Source organism: Herpailurus yagouaroundi, unplaced genomic scaffold (assembly GCF_014898765.1).
Source record: "Herpailurus yagouaroundi ecotype Mexico unplaced genomic scaffold, PumYag 190, whole genome shotgun sequence".
NCBI classification, from domain to species: Eukaryota; Metazoa; Chordata; class Mammalia; order Carnivora; family Felidae; genus Herpailurus; species Herpailurus yagouaroundi.
Window position 1 is genome coordinate 37,979,159 of NW_024412421.1, and position 22,579 is coordinate 38,001,737.

Here is a 22,579-nt window from a genome sequence, read left to right on the forward strand (position 1 = left end):
CGGGCTGCCTGCAGGGGGCGGTGGCGTTCCCGCTCGCAACGGGCTGCCTGCAGGGGGCGCCGGCGTTCCCGCGCGCAGCGGCTCACCGCAGCCCCGTCTCCGGCGCTACCAGGGCCACGAGCCCCAGGGCGGCGCTCCTCCGCCAGCCGGGCGGTGGGAGCACGCTGCGGGTGAGCATGACCGCTGTCCTCACGGCCTGGGATCATTTGGGCGGTTCTCTTTCACCCTGTATGCATGTTCTCCATCTGAAGTCGCAGGCCAACCCTCCCACACGGCACCACGTCTGCTCCACGCCCTACGGTCGGTCTGCCAAAGGCAAGGAGCCACAGCCTCCGGGCACCGGAGGTCAGGCGACAGGCCGACTGTGCTGGCCGGAATCGGAAACTACTGTGAGCAACAAGGCTGACGCAGACCTCAGTGTCCCCTCACGCCAAATTCTGCAGGAGCGCAGTTCGGCAAGGCCATGCCCCTACGGTCGCGGAGGAGATGCTACAGGGAGCAAGGGAAACTGAGGCGGTGCCGTTAATATTTCCTCTGTGAGGCTCTCGTGGGATATTCTGTCGTGGTTTGAATAAAATGGGTTTATCATCTATAAAAATCTCTTACAGGTACCAGGAGAAACACGGCTTTTTTCCATTAGATTCTACATTTTCCCTACCAAAAATCTCCAAAGTAGGGGAAGTCAGCATTTTATTTCATGGACTACCACACACCACATGAGGTGAATCATTCACGAGTCACCATTTTACAGAAAATGGTCACGCAGAAGCAGAGACCCAGTGTTCAGGGTTACAGCTACTCAGTTAAGAAAGAAAACCCCACACCTTGGTGCCGTTACTTTTCTTCCTGCTCATTACCTGCTCCGCTAGGAGCTCCAAGAGCAGAGTATTCAATCTGCTGAGGGTCTGGGAGAGCCTGAACGACAGACCCGTCTCCCATCCCATCCCAGGTGAAAGGAGGCAAGTCCTCAGCATCCGCCAGCGCTGTCGTCACGCTGAGCCCTGGCCATGGCTGGACATCCACTCGTCCCTCCCAACACCCACTGCAGACGGCCCTGCGCACAGCCATGTCCTCACCGTCATACTGCGTGGGGTCCGTCATCGCGGCTCTGAGCTCTCTTAGCGCGGCTGCGAGTGGTCCCAAGGGTCCCTCGGCACAGACAGCTTCCACCTTCATTCCCGGGGCTGCACCTGAGAAATGACGGGACACGCACAGCTGGATGCGGCCTCTCCATGTCCACGGCAGACAGAGGCACCAGGACTCCACGAGGCACTGCACTGCTGGGCACCCGTCACTGGTATCAGAAACTTGTTTATAAATGTAGTAATTTAAGACAAAACATGATTTGGGGCACCCGGGTGGCTCAGTCAGTTAAGCGATCGACTTCAGCTTAGGTCAGGATCTCACAATTCCTGAGTTCGAGCCCCACATCAGGCTCTTTGCTGTCAGCACAGAGCCTGCTTCAGATCCTGGGTCTCCCTCTCTGTCCGCCCCTCCCCTGCTTTAGCATACATGCTCTACTCTCTTTCTTTCTCAAAAATAAACCTTAAAAAAATTTTTTTTGAGTTAAAAACAGTGAAAAAGAGAAAAAACATGGTTCTATGCGCAACATTGCCGTAAGTGTGAAAAACACATATGTAAAGAAGGACCAGAAGCATGGCGAGGGGGTCTCGGTGGGTACGTAGAATTGTGGATGGGTCATAATTTGTTCCATTTCTAAAACTTTTAAGTAATGTCCTACTGTTTTTTATAATAGGATATTAAAAAAAAAGATGTAAAGGAGAAAACTTAAAAATTAATATACAAGAGATGATTATCAGCTCTCAACATGTCTACGAGATTTTTGAAAAAAGATTAGATCTGATCATATATTTGTAAAACAAAGATACTTCTTCAAAAAAATGTTTTCTAACTTTTTAAATGTAAGCTGTATACCCAACGTCGGGCTGGAACTCACGATCCCGAGATCAAGAGCCACGTGCTCCCCCGACCGAGCCACCCAGGAGTCCAAACACAGAATTTTCATTATACAAAGAAAAGCACACCACAAATGTTTTAAAAATACGAGTTCGAGTTCTGGTGTCGCCAGAGAAGACACCGGGTGTCCACAGCGAGCCTCACATGGGAGACACCGAAACGAAACTAGAAGTGATGAGTCTTCGTTTATAAGCCCTGCCGGATGAGACAGAAAACATCCGCGAGGCCCCTAAGGCAGGGCCAGGGGGCCGGGGACGGAGGGGCGTGCCCCCCACCGCACTGGATGCAGCCCCACTGCCTCCTGGGAGCCCCACAATGGTGAGCTGTTGCAGTACTGGTCCGAACGAGCAGGGGACCCGGGACCGTCGTTCTTTGCCCACTCAAGTCTCCCGGGTCTCCGTGACTGTGAGAAAGCACTCACGCGTGTAACAGGAAGGTTCTGGCAGACAGAACCAGAAATCGCCACCTCATTCGGCCCAGGCGGCCCCGCAAATGTCAGAGGATTTAAAGTAGCGAACAAGAACGGCTTCACGGCACGGCTCCTGCCGAGACACAGGCCGCTCCACCGCCCAGCCAGTCCGCCCAGCCGCTCGGAGCACCGAGGTCTCCCGACGCACGCCGCTGCCACAGACGGGACCTGGGTCGACATCACCGACTCCTGTGAGCCGAGCGATCCCCAGCCCGCCACAGGACTCAACCGTCCAAAGAGAAAGCCGCCGCAGACCAGCCACCACGCCACGCGTCAGAACCGACACGACGGACGTCAAGCCTGGCTTCCTGGTCCGGGAGGTCCCCCGAATTTAAAGCCTGCGTCAGAACAGGCGAGCAGCACGCACATCCCGGCCTCATGCAGAACCTCAGGGAGGGGCTCTGGCAGGTAACCCTCCGGGGCTCCCAGGCTGGGAGCCCAGGACCTGACGACTAGGGCGCGTCCGTCCCGACTTAACCAGACCACACGCACTGAGGTGCCTGTCACCCCCACACCTCAGGACCCGGGATGCGGAAAAGTGCCCGACACGGGGATGGAGAGACCCATAACCTTACTTTCTGGCTTCTTCTCTTCGGCAGTGGAGCAGGCCTGGCAGTAGGCGGAGTACAGAGACAGGGGAATTTTATCTGCTCTGGATCAGGAGAAAACATGAAAAGCAAGTCAACCAGGACTCAAATTAGTTCGCAAGCTTACCATTTCAAAAACTATCATAAAACAAAAATACATGATATAGTCTACTATCCATACCTTATGGTAGGACTCTATTTTTAGGAAAAACCCATTATATGCATGGACTCAAATGGTTCTTAGTGTTTCATAATTTGCCATGTACACATATCTGCCAACCGTGGTTTTCATAGGGTAGTGAGATTATAAATGATTTTTACTTCTCTCGTTAAAGTTTGGGTAATTTCCAAATTTTAAAGGGGACTTTTATTAGTTTTAATGAATAATACTGAGAAAAGCACCCAACTGATGTCATTAGAAATACAGAGAATTATAGAACAAAGTCCTGTGATAAGGGTTTTGCAGGGCATGGACCCCTGGCTGGCACATTCTCATGGCACAGTGACAAGTCCAAGGGCAAGAGCTGTGGAGCCACCTTCAGAAGAGCAGCCCAAGTATGGGACACGGGCAATGGCCTAGCCTGCGGGACACAAAGTCTCCAAGTGAGCAGTGAGGCAGGAAGGAGGCCTGCCGACAGTGCCGCAAGGCCTGATGATGAGCCAGGAAAAGGAGGAGGGAGGTGGCCGTATTCCAGAATGGGAGTGCCATCAAAGGCCAAAGCAAGGCAGAGGACAGGCTGGAGCGGAGGAGCACGCAACTGCCCCAGAGACTGGAAGGCGGGTGGGGAGCTTACAGATTAGAAATCAATGCAAATAAAAGAAAGAGCACATCTAAGGAAATGGAAAAATTCACAGAAAAGAACACTTCAGACATCGCTCATCCTCAGAGACCTAAGATCAAACACCGCAGCTATTAGAGGAGAATGGATTTCCATAAACAGAAAAATCCAGTGACAGAAAGAACAGGCAAGTTAACCAGAAGAAATCTCCCAGAAAGGAGAGAAAAAAAAAAAAAACAACCCAAAAGACCAGACATGCAAAATGTAACAGAGAACAAGTCAGGAGACAATCCTGGTGGTGTAATGTCTGAAAAGGAAGAGCCCCAAGAAGAAACCAGGCAGGAAAGGAGACCCGCTCTGAAGTAAGCGGGATCAAGCAGTCCGTGTCTGTGGTTTGCTTCAAAACAGCCCAGAAGAGGGTGTGTGGGCAGCTCAGTCAGTGGAGTGTCTGACCACTGACTTTGGCTCAGGTCATGATCTCACAGTCATGAGATCGAGCCCCTCATCAGGAGCTATGCTGGGCATGGAGCCTGCTTGGGATTCTTGCTCTCTCTCTCTCTCAACTCCTACCCCATTTGCGTGCGCACACACATGCACTCTCTCTCCCTAAAAATAAAAACAAAATGGCCCAGAATGGTGGGTGGACAGAGGAATTTGAGGGCTACATAAGTACTATCCTACATTTCTATCTTAAATTTTTCTTAACAAAAGATTTTGAAATGTCTGAGAAAACTTCTTTGTTCTGAAGGACACGAATTTCCAGATTAAAAGGCCCACCATCCGCCTAGCCAAGAAATGAAATTAGACCCACACCAAAATACATTGCAATGAAATTTGAAAACCCAGGAAACGATAAAAAAGATACTGCAGGGGCGCCTGGGTGGCTCTGTCGGTTAAGTGTCCGACTTCGGCTCAGGTCATGATCTCGCGGTCCTTGTGTTCGAGCCCAGCGTCGGGCTCTGTGCTGACAGCTCAGAGCCTGGAGCCTGTTTCAGATTCTGTGTCTCCCTCTCTCTCTGACCCTCCCCCATTCATGCTCTGTCTCTCTCTGTCTCAAAAATAAATAAACGTTAAAAAAAAAAATTAAAAAAAAAAAAAAAAGATACTGCAAATCTCCAGGGAGAAAAACACATGTCACGTGCAAAGAATCAGAAACCTAACATCTCAATAGCAACACTGGAAGCTACACATCAATAGGTCAATATTTTAAAAATGTGAGGGAAAATATTTCCAAGCAAGATTTCTACATTTCTACACCCAGTCAAATTAACTATCAAATGTGAGGGCTGAATAAAATGTCAAAAAAAAAAAAAAAAAAAAAAAAAAGGCTACCTCCCATTCACCCTTCTTAAAAAGCTTCAGTGGGATGTGTCCCACCAAAACACAGGAGTAAATCCAGAAACAGGATGGTCTAGGGTCCAGAAAAGAGAAGAATCAAAGACACTCCCAGGCGGTCAAAGGAAGATACGAGGATCGCAGAAAAAGCTAACAATTCAGAGTGGAGCCAGCTAGGAGGCTCTAGAAGGCCTTTATCTCTCAGAAGCGATTGAGTGAGCACTTGAAGGTCTGAGTGAGAGGACACTGAGATGGCGGATTTGGGTACCAGTTGAATGACACACACACAAAAGATTAAGATAAAACAAAGATAATTAGGAGCCCCAGAGAAATGAAAGGTAGTTACATTCCTAATGGTGAACTCTGAATAGTGTTTACATAGCCCTAAAAAAAAAAAAAAAAAAGTGAGTTTTAAAATTTAAAAGTTTTTTTGTATGAAGGACATCTACTTGTGTGGGTAGAAGCAAAAAACCTAGGTCTTCATCCTCAAATAGCGGAAAACCAATTGACATGGCCTAAAACAACAAAAAAAGTGGTAAGTTGCTAGCAAAATAAGAATATTACTTAGAAATATGGAGATAAAGAACAAAAATCAGTCAAAACTTGAAAATGGTTGCCTCCAGAGAAAAAGAAATGGCAGGGAGGCGTGGAGGGGAGGGAATGACTATTTCTCTTAATAAACTTTATAGAACTGACTCTTCAATCTGCATTCTTACTGAACTTTGACAAAAACAATTTTTAAAGCCTAGAAATAAATGTCAAAAAATTAGGAAGCCATACCATGCAAACACCAAAAAGGGAAAAAAAAAAAAGAAAAAAAAAAAAGCTGGCATTAACAGCCTAATAAATAAATAAAGCCTAATAAAGACATTACACAATAAAAAAATACCCAGCCAGGAGCTATATTTTGAAGGCTTTATTTTTAACAATCATAAAAACTTGTTTGCAAGTAGTAACATAGGCTTCAAAACGCATAAAGACAAATCTGACAGAATTATAAGGAGAAAATGACAAAACCACAACTACATCCTTAATAAACTGATAAACCAAAGTGACAGAATTCTGGTCAAGATACAGAAAACTTGGGAACAAGTACAATTTAACAGACAGACCCTATACCTCCAAAGTAAAGAATACAAAGGAAATGTTTACAAACGCTGAACACGTACGAGATCTAAGGGAAAGTCTCAAAAAAAAAAATCCACCAGGGCACCTGGGTGCTACAGTCAGTTAAGCATCCAACTAAGGCTCAGGTCATGATCTCATGGTTCAGGAATTCCAGCCCCACTTCGGGATACGCACTCTCTCTCCCTCTCTCTCAGCCCCTTGCTCACTCACGCTCTCTCAAAATAAGTAAATACATACATACATATTTTAAAAATCCATAAAAAGCAAATCATCTTTGAAAATAATGTAATTAAATTAGAAATTAACAATAAAAGCTCAGGGGCAAACACCTATATGTTCGGAAAATGTTTTAATTCGTTTATAACTAACTCATAAATTACAAGAAAACCATAACGCAAGTAATAAAATATCTAGAACTGAATGACAATGTAAGAACTCTATGTTGAAACTTCTGGAAGGCACTGAAGTAACACTTAGAGGTAAACCTTATTAAGCTATGACTCTATTAAAACACAAGAAAGAGGGGCACGTGAGTGGCTCAGTCGGTTAAGCGTCCAAATTCGGCTTAGGTCATAATCTCACAGTCCATGAGTTCAAGCCTCACATCGGGCTCTGTGCTGCCAGCTCAGAGCCTGGAGCCTGCTTCAGATCTGTGTCTCCCTGTCTCTGCTCCTCCCCTGCTTGTGCCCTGTCTCTCTCTCTCTAAATAAATAAGCAAAACCAAACCAAACCAAAACAAAACTAAAACATAAGAAAGACTGTAAAACACTGAGTTAAACAACCAGCTTAGGAACTTAAGAACGACGGCGTGAAGTCAAAGAAAGTAGGAAATAATAAGGGTGCCCGCGGGGCTCAGGAGGTAAAGCCTCCGACTCTCGATTTGGGCTCAGGTCACGATCCCACAGCTTGTGGGCCTGAGCCCCCTGTCAAGCTCTGCACTGGCAGCGCGGAGTCTGCCTGGGATTCTCTCTCCCTCTCTGCCCCTCCCTGGCTCTCATGCACTCTCTCTAAATAAATAAACATGAAAAAAAAAAAAAAAAAGAAAGAAAGAAACCGATTCAGTTGTCAATAGTTTGCCTCTCTGAGACAGACATGAGGAAAAGATATTATAGCCAAGTTTTATCGAACTTTAAGAGACGCAGAATCCCTGTGCTACATGAATTGTTTCAGAAGACAGGAAAGAGGGAAGGCTACCCAATTCATTCCATGAGAATGGAATATAGCCTTGATGCCAAAGCAGCCAACATGAATTAAAAAAAAGTATGAGATACAGATGCAAAAATCCTAAATAAAGTCATCATTAAACCACATTCAACAGCCCATGTAATAAAAAATCATTACAAAGTAGGTGATCCACAATGCAAGGAAAGTGGAAAAATCACTGTAATCTATCACATAACAGATTTCACAGCAGCAAAAACCACCTTCAGAGATGCAAAAAAACATAAATTGATGCTAAAAGTCCTTAGCAAATCTGCAGAGGGAATTTTCTGAATATGTTAAAGGAAATGAAAATATAAGGACTACAGGGGCACCTAGGGGGCTCAGTCGGTTAATCATCGACTTTGGCTCAGGTCACAATCTCACAATTCGCGAGTTCAAGCCCCAGGTCGGGCTCTGTGCTGGCAGCTCAGAGCCTGGAACCTGCTTCGGATTCTGTGTCTCCCTCTCTCTCTGCCCCTCCCCCCACTCGCACTCTGTCTCTCTCTCCCCAAAATAAACAAACATTAATTTTTTTGTTTAAATATATAGACTACAGCAAATAGAAATACTGGTCAGACATCAGAAGCATTCCTATTTCAGTCAGAAACAACACACGATGCCAGCTTATTCTACAATTTCATGTTACACTAAGAAGCCTACCCAATTTAACAAGACAAAAACTAAAAGGTATAAAAATCAGAAAAGACAAACTTATTCGGCATAGAAATCTACTGCGCTCATCTACAGAGAAAATCAACTAATCGCCTACTATAAATAAGTTCAACAGGATTACTTGATACAGGAGTACCTATACTTCAATAATCAATGAAAAAAAAATTTTTTTAAACCCCAGAAGATAATATGCTATTCACAACAACAAAATCTAGGTACCCAGTAGCAAATCTAACTAAAGATTTACAAGATAGAAAAGTCTACTACTGAAAAGCTTAAATAGATATGCGATGTTCATAGAAAGAAAATTACAATAAAGTCAACTACCCAATATTAATCCATAAATTAAGAAAATTCCACTAAAAGTTCAGAGTTTAAAATTTTTTGAGTTTGAGAGAGAGAAAGAGAGAGAGAGAGAGAGAGAGAGAGAATGAGAGAGGCAGAGAATAAACAGCGGAGGGGCAGAGAGAAAGGAAGACACAGAATTCAAAGCAGGCTCTGTGCTGTCAGCACAGAGCCCAACGTGAGGCTCGATCTCACGAACCATGGGATCATGGCCTGAGGCAAAACCCAGAGTCGTACACTTAACTAACTGAGCCTCCCAGGCACCCCTAAAAATTTGGAATTTTCATGGATACACATCCAAGGATGTTCACTGAAGCACTATTAAAAGAGCATTATAATGGAGTTAACCTAAGAGTTCTGTTCTAGGGGACGGATAAATTAATCAAGGTAGTCACGCTGCAGGCCATAGCACCCCCGGGGTTGTGCAACATGGCAGCTGGTTGCCACAGAACAGAATTCTATGCTATTGGTCAAGTGACCCAGAGCCATCAGGGTGAGTGAAAACACCAACTGCAGAGGGACACGGGGTGATATGTGCATGTATACACACATACTTTTACTTTTAAATATATGTAATAAAATTAAAAATAGAAAAAGATTGGGGCACCTGGGTGGCTTAGTTGGTTAAGCGTCCAACTCTTGATTTAGGCTCAGGTCATGATCTCATGGTTCAAAGTCCTAGTCCTGTGTCAGGTTCCGCACTGGTAGTGCAGAGCCTGCTTGGGATCCTCTCTCTCCCTCTCTGTTACTCCCTGGCTCACTCTCTCTTAAAAATAAATTTTAAAATGTTTAAAAAAATAAATAAAAAGGGGCGCCTGGGTGGCTCAGTCGGTTAAGTGTCCAACTTCGGCTCAGGCCATGATCTCATGGTTTGTAAGTCTGAGCCCTGTGTCAGGCTCTGTGCCGACAGCTCGGCGGAGCCTGGAGCCTCCTTCGGATTCTGTCTCCCTCTCTCTCTGCCCCTCCCCCGCTCATGCTCTGTCTGTCTCCTTCAAACATAAATAAAAACAGGGGCGCCTGGGTGGCGTAGTCGGTTAAGTGTCCGACTTCAGCCGGGTCACGATCTCGCGGTCCGTGAGTTCGAGCCCCGCGTCAGGCTCTGGGCTGATGGCTCAGAGCCTGGAGCCTGTTTCCGATTCTGTGTCTCCCTCTCTCTCTGCCCCTCCCCCGTTCATGCTCTGTCTCTCTCTGTCCCAAAAATAAATAAACGTTGAAAAAAAAATTTAAAAAACAAAAATAAATAAAAACATTAAAAAAATTTTTCTTAAAAAAATAAAAACAAATAAATAAAAAGATTATATGTGAACCTCAGGATAATGGTTTCCTTAGAGACGGAAAATGGAAAGCAGGTCAGGGAGCTGGATTGAGAAGGCTTTCAACAATACCCATACAATTTTATTTTGAACAAAAACATAAAAAAGGAAAGGCACAGCAAAGCATGAATGTGAGTGAGGCACAGGAGCACTTTTTGCACTGGTCTCTGTACTTCTGGATTCTTTTACACACAAAATAAATAAAAATAAGGATCCCAGAGAATAGTCCTATTATATATAAGATGACAAAGTTTACTTTTATGTTCTAGCCTCATTCTCCTCGACCTTCTCGCTGTGTTGTGAGAGGGTTACTGGGAAGCAGGATTTACAGGAAGGAGGACAGGGAAGCTGGTCAACTCTCGGCTGGGGGAGGTCTTAGCGTGAGCTGGGAAGCCAAGGCTGCGTGCCCTGCCCTGCGGTCTCAGGTCCGGCCGAACCTGCTGCAGAGCAAGGCTTCCGAGTCTCCCTGTTCTCTTCTTTCTTGGCTTAAATTCTTTCACAGCGATTATGGAGCAATCACCTGACTTTCTTAAATCCCCACACTGATAATCCTCAGTGAAAAATCATAGTCAGTATCAAAAATATTTTATTTTTAAAATCTTAACCGATTTTGAGCCAATAGTTTATAAATAAAACCCACGAGATAAAACGCATTCCTCCATACAAGAGGCACAACCCTTTACATTTGTCAAGAACCCTCCCGGAAGCAGGTGTCCTCACGTACCTCCTCAGGGACTCGATCAAGGCCGCTCTGGGATCAGGCGTTTTCGGGAGCTGCGGGGGAAGATGGGAGTCAAGTGAGGCACCCGCTCTCTGCCAGCAGGGCCCCAGGCCCGCGACCGCACGTACTGACCACTCGAGGCGTGAGGAGGGCAGGGAGAAAGTGAGCCGTGTAGTAGGGTCTCCTGAAGATGCTGCAGCACAGGAGAGCGGGGGAGGAGGGTCACACACTCGGTCAGACGACACAGGCATTAGAGCCCCTTACTGACAGCGACGAAATCCATTTCCACGGACAGCCACTACGTTTCAGAGGCTGTCTCACATCCGATCACGTGACTGTGACATCACACCACAGTTTTAAGTCTTCTTTTTCACCGTTTTGGGACATTTCCCACACAGGGAAGCAACAAGCTTGCGTCCCAGGGGATCTGGAAGGCGCTCTGCCCGCCGCACAGGCGTGCGATCTGGGCTGGTCGCTTCAGGTCAGCTGTGGGCGTTCCCCTGGGGCTGAGCTTGGAATCCTGGGAGCGGGGGTCAGGTCACAGCTCTGAGAAGCAAGGCCTTCGAAAAGCTGCCGCACACTGACGGTAACCACAGTTGAAAACGTTTCGGGACCACACAAAACCCACGACAACTTTGCTATCCGATTCTGTCCTGGCTGCACTTCGGTCACCCGTGAAGCATCGGTAACAAAGTTATTGCCCTAAACCCCCTAAGTGGGGGCCCTTCTCCACACTACCTGTCAGCTTTTATCGAGGAAACAAGGTTCACAGAAAGGCTCTGCACGACTTTTGCCGGACATCTACCCTCGGAGACCCACAAATACGAAAGCCATTCTACTCCGACTGGCTCCGAGAACAGACGGGACGGCTCGGGGGAAGCACGACCCTACCTGGCCTCCATGACCGCAGAGGGGATTCTCCCTGTGTGTTCAAACACTGCGATGGCCTTCTCCACATCCTGGTGCGCTTGGCTGTGGGGCTGGCTCCGTACAGGGAGGGTGGGAAGGGAACACGGGATGTGGGAGAAAAGACGCTGAGAAGGGGGTCATGAGCCTCCCCTTGAGCACAGCTCTGCCCTGTCGGGGTGGATGGCGAGTGCTCACGGCCAGCACGGCGAGGGAACGTTCCACCCGTCACCGGCGAGGCCACACAAACGTACCATCCGCTGTCTCCTGCTCTCAGAGAGCTCGCGTCTGGCAATGAGCCGCCCCACTAACCGCTCGACAGGCCTGTGACCCTCTGCCACCCCCCCGGGCCCCCCCAGGAGAATAAAAGGGTCCAAAGAAAGATGTGAAGTGGGAAGGGGAAGAGTCTTAGCTTTTGAGACTTAAAAAACCATGTGAAATGACTTATGAGCAGCAAGAAACCTGAAATGGACAGCTGCATTAAACACTTAGAACGCGCCACGGGCCGCTGTGAGGGCTCTCCGGCAGCTCACAGCTTTTACAAAGTTTTTGAGGCTCTCAAAACAATGCATACAAACGCCATACAGCATTCTGACTTCTGCTCTACGTAAATATAGTTAACGCTTTTTTCTATAATTCTTAGAAAAACACGATCTTCCCCCTACCCCATTTGAAAGACCTCCTGCTCTATGCAAACCCACGTGAACCAAGATCTAAACGACTGACTGTCCTTCACACAGTGACCGGCTTTGCTCCTGCTCTGAAAAGGGCAGAGCATCACAGAGTAAGTACCCGCCAGTTAGCTCCCACCCTCAAGCTGCACCAGAAAGAAAAGGCTCAAACGCTCAGCTCAGAGTGAGCTTGGTGAGCACAGGCGACAGGCCTCACGGGGCAGTAGAACCAAGGTGACATTACCTCCGTCACATCCCTGGCTGAAGACAGATCCTCGTAGAGGCCCATGTTTTCCAGAGAAACCTGCAGAGGAGACGTGTTTGGGGATGGGAGGACCAGGCAGGCGCTGGGCTCTGCGGGGAAAGGCTGAGGAAGGAGCTGTTGCTGGGGAGGGGAGGCCAGGACTCGCCTTCAGGTCGGCCAGGCGCGTCTTGGCCAGCGTGACATAGTCTGTGAGGAGGGAGCGGTACTTGCTTGGCACCAGCGGCGGGTGGAGAATGTGTGCCTGCGGGCAGATGGCAGAGCAGGTGACACCAGCCCGTGAACTGCTGGTGACTTTCCGGGGAGGCGGCAACAGCCCGCTTCCGAAAGCTGCACTTGTTGCACGTCGGGAGGGTCCAAGGGTTAGCCAAAGACCCTGGGGGCTGAAGCCAGAGGTGGGACAGAACCCCAGGGTCTCCACCTGCTCCCACGGACATCCATGGAGCAGAAGAGGGCCATGCCAGGGAGGGCATGGGGTGGGGCCCGCCCACAGAGCTGGCCCGTCACCCACCGCACCCCAGCGCCCCCACTCAGGCGCTGTCCTCCAGGGCCGCGGCTACAGCACCACCACAGCAGTGCCCAGGAGACAAGGGGTCAAGTCCCCACGGAAGGGTGGGAAGGAAGTTCTGGGCTTCACTCAGTGGCGGCAAGTTCTTTATTCCCCTTCCTCCATTCCGTCAGATGTATTCTTTGGAACGTAAGGCAAATGTCGTATTTACAAAACAAGAAGTGAAAATCGGACTCCAGGTGCCCTACCCGCCCAAAGAATGCTGGCTATAGTCATCTCATTTTAAAAAAGAAAGCTTGGGGCGCCTGGGTGGCTCAGTCGGTTAAGCGGCCGACTTCGGCTCAGGTCATGATCTCGCGGTCCGTGGGTTCGAGCCCCGCGTCAGGCTCTGTGCTGACCGCTCAGAGCCTAGAGCCCGTTTCAGATTCTGTGTCTCCCTCTCTCTGACCCTCCCCCATTCATGCTCTGTCTCTCTCTGTCTCAAAAATAAATAAACGTTAAAAAAAAATTTTTAATAGAATAAAATAAAAAAGAAAGCTTGCAGTAAGGCATTTTTAATAACGAGATTCGTATAGATTTGTTACTAAAAATGCACACTCAGGGCACCTAGGGGGCTCAGTTGGTTGAGCGTCCACCTTTGGCTCAGGTCACGATCTCACATTTGTGAGTTCGAGCACCACGTCGAGCTCGCTGCTGCTGGCGCAAAGCCCGCTTCGGATCTTCTGTCTCCCTCTCTCACTGCCCCTTCCCCGTTTGTGCATGCTCCCTCAAAATAAATAAACTTAAGACATTTAATAAAAAGATAATAAATTATGAAGGTCTTCCCCCCTGGAAGTAACGGCCACGGGCACTTTGGGGTATATCCTTCCGGTTCTTCCTTGATATAAAAATGTATCATTTTATATGGTAACTGACCAGAGTTTAAACAAAACTTGAAGCTACAAAAAGAACAGAAAAGAAAAAATACCTATTTTAAGACTTTTTTTAAATTTTTCTTAACGTTTATTTATTTTTAAGAGAGAGACAGGAGGAGATAGAGCATGAGCAGAAGAGGGACAGAGAGAGAGGGACGAAAAAAGACGTATCATTTTAAAAGCACACACATGGGGCTGGACCGCACATGCACGTGCTCCTCCCGCTGAGCGGGGGCTGGGGACACCCTCCTGTGCCCGCAACAGACCCGCCCCACCCTCTGCACGCGACACCGCGCTCACCGACCACCTGCCAGCGACACGCACCGGCTGGTTCCCGGGCGATCGACCGTCCCGAACGTGGCCCCGGTGCCCAGGGCACGAGGACTTCCCTCCTTTGAGGCCTGCACGGAGGAGGGACGCCCGGGCGGCTGGGACTGCACTCACCTGCATGTACCGGGGCGCCTCAAAGGGCACGAGGTCTGACAGGAACTTGAAGAGGAAGACCAGCGTCTTCTTGCTGCAACAGTGGGAGCCCCTTGAGCTCCCAAAGGAGGCCTGGAGGGAGAGGCCGGCATGAGGGCCAGGTGGCCGGCTCCACGAGGGGCTGTGCCCGCCACACACCGATCTGTCACACGGCGCCTGGCGGCTGCCGTGCCTCCACCACAGAAACAGAAACTCCATTGCAATGAAAGGGAAACAGAGCCGCCTGGGGCCCTGAAATCTTACGCTATGGCTCTGCCTGACTGAAGAGACGGGCTAAGGGGTTATTTAAAACGACAAGTTATGGGGCACCTGCGTGGCTCAGTCGGTTAAGCGGCCGACTTCAGCTCAGGTCATGATGTCCGTGAGTTCGAGACCCGGGTCGGGCTCTGTGCTGACAGCTCAGAGCCTGGAGCTGCTTTGGTTTCTGTGTCTCGCTTGGTCTCTGCCCTTCCCCCACTCACACTTCGTCTCTTTCTCTCTCTCTCTCTCTCTCTCTCAAAAGTAAATAAACATTAAAAAAAAAAAAACTTTAGGGGCGCCTGGGTGGTGCAGTCGGTTCAGCGTCAGGCTTCAGCCAGGTCACGATCTCGCGGTCCGTGAGTTCGAGCCCCGCGTCAGGCTCTGGGCTGATGGCTCGGAGCCTGGAGCCTGTTTCCGACGCTGTGTCTCCCTCTCTCTCTGCCCCTCCCCCGTTCATGCTCTGTTTCTCTCTGTCCCAAAAATAAATAGAAAACGTTGAAAAAAAAAAAATTTAAAAAAAAAAGTTTAAAAAAAATAAAAAAAAAAAACTTTAAAACGAAAAGGTAAAAATACATTCCTAGGGGAACCTCGGTGGCTCAGTCAGTTAAGTGTCTGACTTGGGCTCAGGTCATGATCTCGCAGTTCGTGAATTCAAGCCCCGCATCAGACTCTGTGCTGACAGCTCAGAGCCTGGAGCTGCTTCGGTTTCTGTGTCTTCCTCTCTCTCTGCCCCTCCTCCGCTTGTGCTCTTTCTCTCTCAAAAATAAATAATAAACATTAAAAAATTAAAAAAAATACATTCCTATAGGGGCACCTGGGTGGCTCAGTCAGTTGAATGTCCAACTCTTGGTTTTGGCTCAGGTCATGATCCCAGAGTTGTGGGATCGAGCCCCAAGTCAGGTTCTGCACTGAACGCAGAGAGCCTGCTTGGGATTCTCTCTCCCCCCATCTCTCTGTCCCCACCCCAGCTTCCTCTGAAATAAAATAAATAAATAAATAGTACCATATATACACATTCCTATAGAAAACAGTAACTGTGGCATCTGTTTGTGGCCCTCGGAGGCACAGTGCATTAGCTCCCCTAACAAGGACCCTTTCCTAAACATACACATTCTACATGATGAAGCCACATGATGAACACACAGAAACTCTCACTCTTCTGTGAGGAGACAACGTCACCGCAGGGGAAGTGGCCAAGGAGGACAACTCCTCAGGACACCGAACCCAGCTTTCCTGGGAGGGAACCGAGGACTCCCAGGGAGTGTCGGGAATTCCAGAACGGCCAATGGCCCCGAAGAGCCAGTGAGCCTCTGCCAAGAGAACCCAACACCCAGCCACACCGGGTCCTGCCCCAGCCCAGCCCACCAGAACTATGCAGCCACTGCTCCTGTGGCGGGAGACCGGCCGAGCACTTCTGTCAGAGCACACAACATACCTGTGTGGGAGGAGGGCGCAGACAGACAGGCAGACACAAAAAGCCACCAGATACGGGGAAGATGGCGGAGTAGGAGGGCCCGAGACTCCCCTCGTCCCAAGAACACAACGAGGTAACTATCAAATCATCCCAAGTGCCCCAGAAATCAACCTGAAGACCGGCAGAACGAGAAGAGAAACAGATGACGGCCACTGTGCTGGGACGGAGCCGCCTCTGCGGGGAAGGGTGAGGACAGAACGCACACAGGGGAGCTCACGGGAAGACGGAGCCCCACAGCAACTGGCTCGGAAAGCGAGAGGGCCCATTCAAGTTCTTGCAATCAGCAGGGCTTCAGGCCTAGAGTTCTAAAGCACAGGGGCCTGGCTCAGGGAGAGCCCGGAGGGCACTGTGCTGCTCCTGGAGAGCAGGCAGGCAAACAGCCCAGGGACCGGAGCCATGGAAACCATGATCTGAAGAGACCTGAAGAGCCCCCGGAGCACACAGGGCGAGGTGATTTGCTCATCTCAGAGGGCTGGGCCCAGAGAGACCACTCACAGAGAGACCCCCTCCAGGAACAAAGACTCGACGGTGCCACCTCCCTCCCGCCCCTCAGCACAAGCACAGGGACGCCTGCGGGAACCAGCGGAGTCGGGCACCACTTGCTTCCTAACTTGCTCACACCAAACGCTCAACCCCCGCCCTCCCACCCCGTCACCCCCGCCACACGCTCCGGCGCAGCTGCCCTTCCCGGCAGGCCCCCTTCCCCCAGAAGACCGGCCCAAACCCCTGCTCACACCGCTGTCTCGCCGCCAGGGAGTTTTGCGAGGCCTCGCTTCCACATCTCATTTCACAAGCAGACCAGAGCACCGCTACTTAAAATGCGCCACATTCAGACCAATCACCGCCCACAAGAGGCAAAGAGCCTCTGCAGACAACTGGCCTGGAGGATAAAGCAGCCAGGACACAACAGCAGAGGACACGCTGCACACACTGGGGACACTTGCTGAGCGCCCTGGGGACAGGAGACATGACACTGAAGGGCAGTCCGGGACCTCTTCAGAAGGCCGTTACCCTCAAGATCAAGAGACTGACTTTCCTAACACACAGAAGTAGGTGCAGAGACTTAGACAAAATAAGAAGACAAAAGAATCTGTTCCAAATGAAAGGACAGGACAAGACCACAGCTGGAGATAGAAGTGAGGCAACTGTAAGTAACATGGCTGATGGCCAATTTAAGCAACAATCCTAAGGATACTCATGGGACTTGAGAAAAGAGTGGAGGACATCAGTGAGATCACTAACACAGACAAAAGGAATAACAGCAGAAATAAAGGGTTAAATTAAAAAAAAGAAAGAAAGAAACACACTAGATGGAATGAAGGGCAGGCTGGAAGAAGCAGAGGAATGAATCAATGACCTAGAAGACAGAGTAATGGAAGGCAACGAAACTCAACAAAAGAGAGAAAGAAAAACTATGCAACATTTTAGGGAGAACAGACTTAGGGAACTCAGTGACTCCTTCAAATGTACTAACATTAGCATTAAATGAGTCCCAGAAGAAAAAGAGTGAGAAAAGGGAGCAGAGAATTTCTTTGAAGAAATAATAGCTGAAAATGCCCTTAATCTAAGGAAGGAAATAGATAACCAGATCGAAGTGGCACGTAAAAGATCCATCAAAATCAACAAAAGCAGATCCACACTAAGACATATTGTAATTAAATTTGCGAAATATAGTGAGAAAGAAAATATTTTAAAAGAACCATAACAGAGGAAGACTGCTACATACAAAGGAAACCCCATAAGGCTTTCAGAACATTTTTCGGCAGAAACTTTCCAAGCCAGAGGGAGGGGCTTGGTATATTCAAAGTGCTGAAAGGGAAAATTCTTCAACCAAGAATACTCTATCCAGCAAGGGATACTCTATTCATATACTCTATTCAGAATAGAGGAAAAGGGGCACCTGGGTGGCTCAGTCGATTAAGCATCCGACTTGGGCTCAGGTCATGATCTCCTGGTTCGTGAGTTTGAGCCCCACATCAGGCTCTTTGCTGACAGCTAGGAGCCTGGAGCCTGCTTCAGATTCTGTGTCTCTCCATCTCTCGGCCCCTCCCCTGCTCATGCTCTGTGTCTGTCTCTCAATAATAAATAAATGTTAAAAAAAAATTTTTTTTAAATGGGCAGAAGACGTGAACAAACCTTTCTACAAAGACATACAGATGGCCATCAGACACATGAAAAGATGCTCAACAGCACTCATCATCAGGGAAATGCAAATCAAAACTACAATGAGATACTAACTCACACCTGTCAGAATGGCTAAAATTAACAACACAAAAAACAATGGGTGTGGGAGAGGATGTGGAGAAAAGGGGAACAATTTGCACAGCTGGTGGGAATGCAAAATGGTGCAGCCGCCCTGGAGAACAGTGTGGAGGTTTCTCAAACAGTTAAAAATAGAATTACCCTACTACCCACCAATTACACAACTAGGTTATTTATCCAAAGGCTACAAAAATACTCATTCAAAGGGGTACGTGCACGCCAATGTTTACAGTAGCATTATCTACAACAGCCATTATGGAAAGAGCCCAGATGTCCACGGAATGATGAGTGGATAAAGAAGATGTGGTACATACACCATAAACATTACTGAACCATCAAAAATAATGAAATCCTGCAGTTTGCAAAGACGTGGATGCAGCTAGAACGTATTATCCTAAGCAAAATAAGTCAGTCAGAAAAGACAAATACCATCTGATTTCACCCATATGTGGAATTTAGGAAACAGAGGTGCCTGAGGGCTGAGTCAGTTGAGGACTGCCCCCACATCACTATTCAGGTACCACCCAAGTACAGGGCCACCAACTCCCTCCTCTAAGGTGTCTGTCTACACAGAAGGGTTACCGACCCTTGGCAACATCCGTTCAAATCAAGAGTGAGCCTCAATGACACCCTGGAAACAGGAATAAAAACAAGCCACCACTCAGTCACTTGAGCGTCTGACTCTTGATTTTGGCTTAGGTCATGATCTCATAGTTCGAGGGTTTGAGTTCCACATGGGGCTCCATGCTGACAGTGTGGAGCCTGCTTGGAATTCTCTATTGCTCTCTCTCTGCCTGTTCCCTGCTCAAAGATGTTCTCTAAATAAATACATAAAGAAACAAGTAAAAAAATTTAAAAATTAAAAAAAGCCACCAGAGGAGACCCACAGCTTATTCGAAGTATTTATGTCAAGTACCTAAAATAACACACACACCTCCAAAACTGGGGTTACAACAGCATTTAGTGTCACTTCAGAGAAAAAAGTTTTATTCATTAGAAAAAATTACATCTAGGGGCGCCTGGGTGGCGCAGTCGGTTAAGCGTCCGACTTCAGCCACGTCACGATCTCGCGAGATCTCGCGTGATCTCGCGTGAGTTCGAGCCCCGCGTCGGGCTCTGGGCTGATGGCTCGGAGCCTGGAGCCTGTTTCCGATTCTGTGTCTCCCTCTCTCTCTGCCCCTCCCCCGTTCATGCTCTGTCTCTCTCTGTCCCAAAAATAAATAAACGTTGAAAAAAAAAATTTTTTTTTAAAAAGAAAAATTACATCTAAGTACATACCATGATGAGCTAAGAACCCTAATTCAGGACCCCAAAGGGCTCAAATTTAAAATCATCACATTGGCCTATTTACATTAACACTCTTGAAAATAAAGATTAAAACAGATCTTTAAACACTGAACATACACTTAAACATCTGTCAAACTCGCACAAACATTCACCTAAATTGGGTACATTTTATGTAAATTCTATCTCCATAAACTTTATTTAAAAGGTAAAAGGAAAAACAAAACAAAAAAACAAAAAACACAAAATCAACACAGCACTTCCCAAGCATTCCTGTCCATGTGTTGTCCTGAGAAGTGGGCAAAACCCAGGTCAGGGGATACCTGGTTGTGACCGAATAACCTAGGCACAGCAGACACAGGAAACAGGCCAGTGTGACCACAAAGGGTCCCCTGGCTGTGGACACTGCCAACAGCCCCATGTGCGTCCCGTGGGTGCTCCTGGGCTGACAGCCCACTGCTGGGGGAGCACAGGGCTGACCGGAATCAGCTCCAAGGAATAAAAGAACAAAGAAAGAACCCCACAACCACCGTGCTGTACCAATGGCCCAGGCAGGGGCCAAGCCAGGCTCTCCGGGTGTCTGTGCAGGTGCAGCTAATGCTCAGAACTGGAGGAAGATGGGCTCCCCACAAACCACCACCAACTACACCACCCCGGCAGCATGGCAAGAAAACCCAAAACCTCAACAAAGAATGAGACAGCTTTTTTTGGGGGGGGGGTGCAAGTAAGGGAGGGGTAGAGAGAGAAGCGGGGCTCACCCAGGGTGTGAGCTCACCCGAAGTGGGATTCAAACTCACGAACCTTGAGATCATGACCTGAGCTGAAGTCAGACACTTAACTGACTGAGCCACGCAGGCGCCCAAATTAGATAGCCTTTTAAATGACAGATTTACACACACCCAACCTTCAAAGTTGATGTCTGGAAGATGCCTTCTCAGAGGCGAGACTCGGCAGGCCGTGCACAGCTGCACAGATGTGGTGGAAACAAAGAGAAGACCCCGCGGAAGGTGAGGGGCACCCTTCTGGGATGAGCACACTGTGCCAAGAGCAGCGGGCACATTTGTTTTCCTGGTTTCCTGACCGCACTCCCGTGCTCGGAGACCTGACTGGGCAGGCAAGGAGGCCATGAGAGGAGGGAGCAAAGCCCAGACAGAGCAGCACGGGGCTCCGGCGGGGGGAGGGCGGGGAGAGGAACAGACCTGACCCACAGAGTGTGTCTGTTCCTAGGACGGCGAGTCAGAGACCCACCAGTGGCTGCTGGGGGGCAGCTCACCTGGAACCAGTCTGCATAGGACGGGAACACAGATGGGCCCTCCAGCGCAGCCTGACGCACAACCAGGAACGCAGTGACCATGCTGTCCAGGTCGCAGTTCTCGAACGCACGGGCCAGCAATCGGGCCACCCAATCTAGGAGGGAACGACCACAGTCACAGTTGGCAGACAAGGGCATCGGCAAAGAAAACGCGGACGTCCCGCCAGGGATAGGGCACGGCAGTCAGGAGAACACACACGCGCAGTGCCCAGTTCAAGAGCCTGGGTAACGAGTGACCCCAAGAGCCAAACACTGATCACGGGAGGCTGTAGCAAGCAGATCGCCACCACGGGAGGCGGACCAAGGGCACAGACAAAAAGACACAGGGCGCCATCGAGGCCGGTGAGCGGAGCCCGCATTCCACGGACAGGCTCACCCACAAACTACAGGACACGCACGCACACGCAGCGCACGGCTCCCGCCCAGGTGCACCTTTAACCAGCTGCTGCGCCTCGGGTAAGCAGATCACCAGTGTGGACATGCAGGAGAGCACATGCTGCCAGTTCACCTCGTGGGTTTCCAGAACTTCCTGCAAATGGCCAACTAGCTCCTCTGGACTTAGCATCGTGAAGAGCTGAAAGAAGTGTCAAAACAAACCGCTCGTCAGGCGGTGGGGCCTCAGCTCCGTCCCACTTCCCGTCGGACACGACGTGGGGTCGACACGGCGATACGTGTGGGCAGGTGAGGAGGTGCTCTGCCCGAGCGAGACGTCCGGTCTCGGGGCCCCCCGGGGTCCAGGTGTGGATGGCGGGGCCCACGGAGCCCCCTGGCCTCTCTCCCCGGGCCGGGAGCCACAGAGGCTCGCGGCAGCAGTGCCTCCTGGCGCAGGGGGCATCCGGTCTGAGCGCGGCGACACCCACCCTGCGGTACAGGCCGGTGAGCAGAGGGTGGGTCTTCGCAAAGCTCCACTCTTTCTGCATCTGAACAGCATCAGAAACTTCATTCAAGGACGAGAAGAGACAAAGAGGTCAAGTCAGTAATCACGAAAAGCTGTGCCTTGGCTCGATGTCAAAAAAACCTGGTTTAATCTGCATTTTTCAATTGGTGACTGAGTTCACCGTTTCCCTGTTTTCCCCATTTTCTATCAAATGCTTGCATCTCTGGCCCAGCTCCCTGCCGATAATCTTCATCATATCTGCTATGGTTTCTAATCCGTTAGTTACATTTTAACTTTGCTCCTTTACACCCTGTGTCATTAAGCAATCACTGAGGACACTGTTGAAAGGGTAGCTGACTGGAGCAGGCCCTTCAGAAAGTATAACAGCACCTGCTGGAAACATCTCTGCATCCCTCCCTGGGGCAGGACCTCCCCTGAGGACACACCGCTGCTGGAGGACCCCCCCCCGCAGGACACACCGCTGCACATAGAAAAAGCCTACTGGGCAAGGTTTTCATTTTCACCTCCTGAGTACCAGTGAAAACTTGCAAACACTGTCACCGAACAGATGGTGACACCAACCACAGGACACCCAGTGGAGGATGATATGCCGTTAACCACTTTTAAGAAAAGCATATAGGGGCCTGGGGGGCTCCAACTCTTGATTTCAGCTCAGGTCATGATGCCAGGGTGGTGGGATCAGCCCTACATCAGGCTTTGCACTGACAGTGTGAAACCTGCTTGGGATTCCCTGTCTCCCTCTCTCCCTGCCCATCCCACACACGCGCTCGCTCGCTCGCTCTCTCTCTCAAAAAAAAAAAAAAAAAAAAAGCAGCAGCATGTGATTACAACTGAAT

At 49.2% G+C, this 22,579-nt stretch overlaps 1 protein-coding gene across 15 annotated transcripts in view; it reads right to left on the bottom strand.

Moving 5' to 3' along the window:
* Nucleotides 1-22,579, bottom strand: part of FANCA (FA complementation group A) — a 65,395-nt gene that overhangs the window by 22,592 nt on the left and 20,224 nt on the right. For all 15 annotated transcript variants that reach the window (XR_005780931.1, XR_005780930.1, XR_005780929.1 and 12 more), the window contains 11 exons: nt 21,706-21,782; nt 21,278-21,419; nt 20,807-20,940; nt 14,235-14,345; nt 12,517-12,612; nt 12,351-12,410; nt 11,421-11,509; nt 10,662-10,722; nt 10,533-10,582; nt 3,022-3,098; nt 1,077-1,190 (listed from right to left, as the gene is read on the bottom strand). Coding sequence is in view for 11 of the 15 variants with exons in the window: in XM_040443355.1 (XP_040299289.1) it covers nt 1,077-1,190; nt 3,022-3,098; nt 10,533-10,582; nt 10,662-10,722; nt 11,421-11,509; nt 12,351-12,410; nt 12,517-12,612; nt 14,235-14,345; nt 20,807-20,940; nt 21,278-21,419; nt 21,706-21,782 (1,011 nt within the window). In the remaining 4 variants the exon portion in view is untranslated. The remainder of the gene's footprint in view (nt 1-1,076; nt 1,191-3,021; nt 3,099-10,532; nt 10,583-10,661; nt 10,723-11,420; nt 11,510-12,350; nt 12,411-12,516; nt 12,613-14,234; nt 14,346-20,806; nt 20,941-21,277; nt 21,420-21,705; nt 21,783-22,579) is intronic.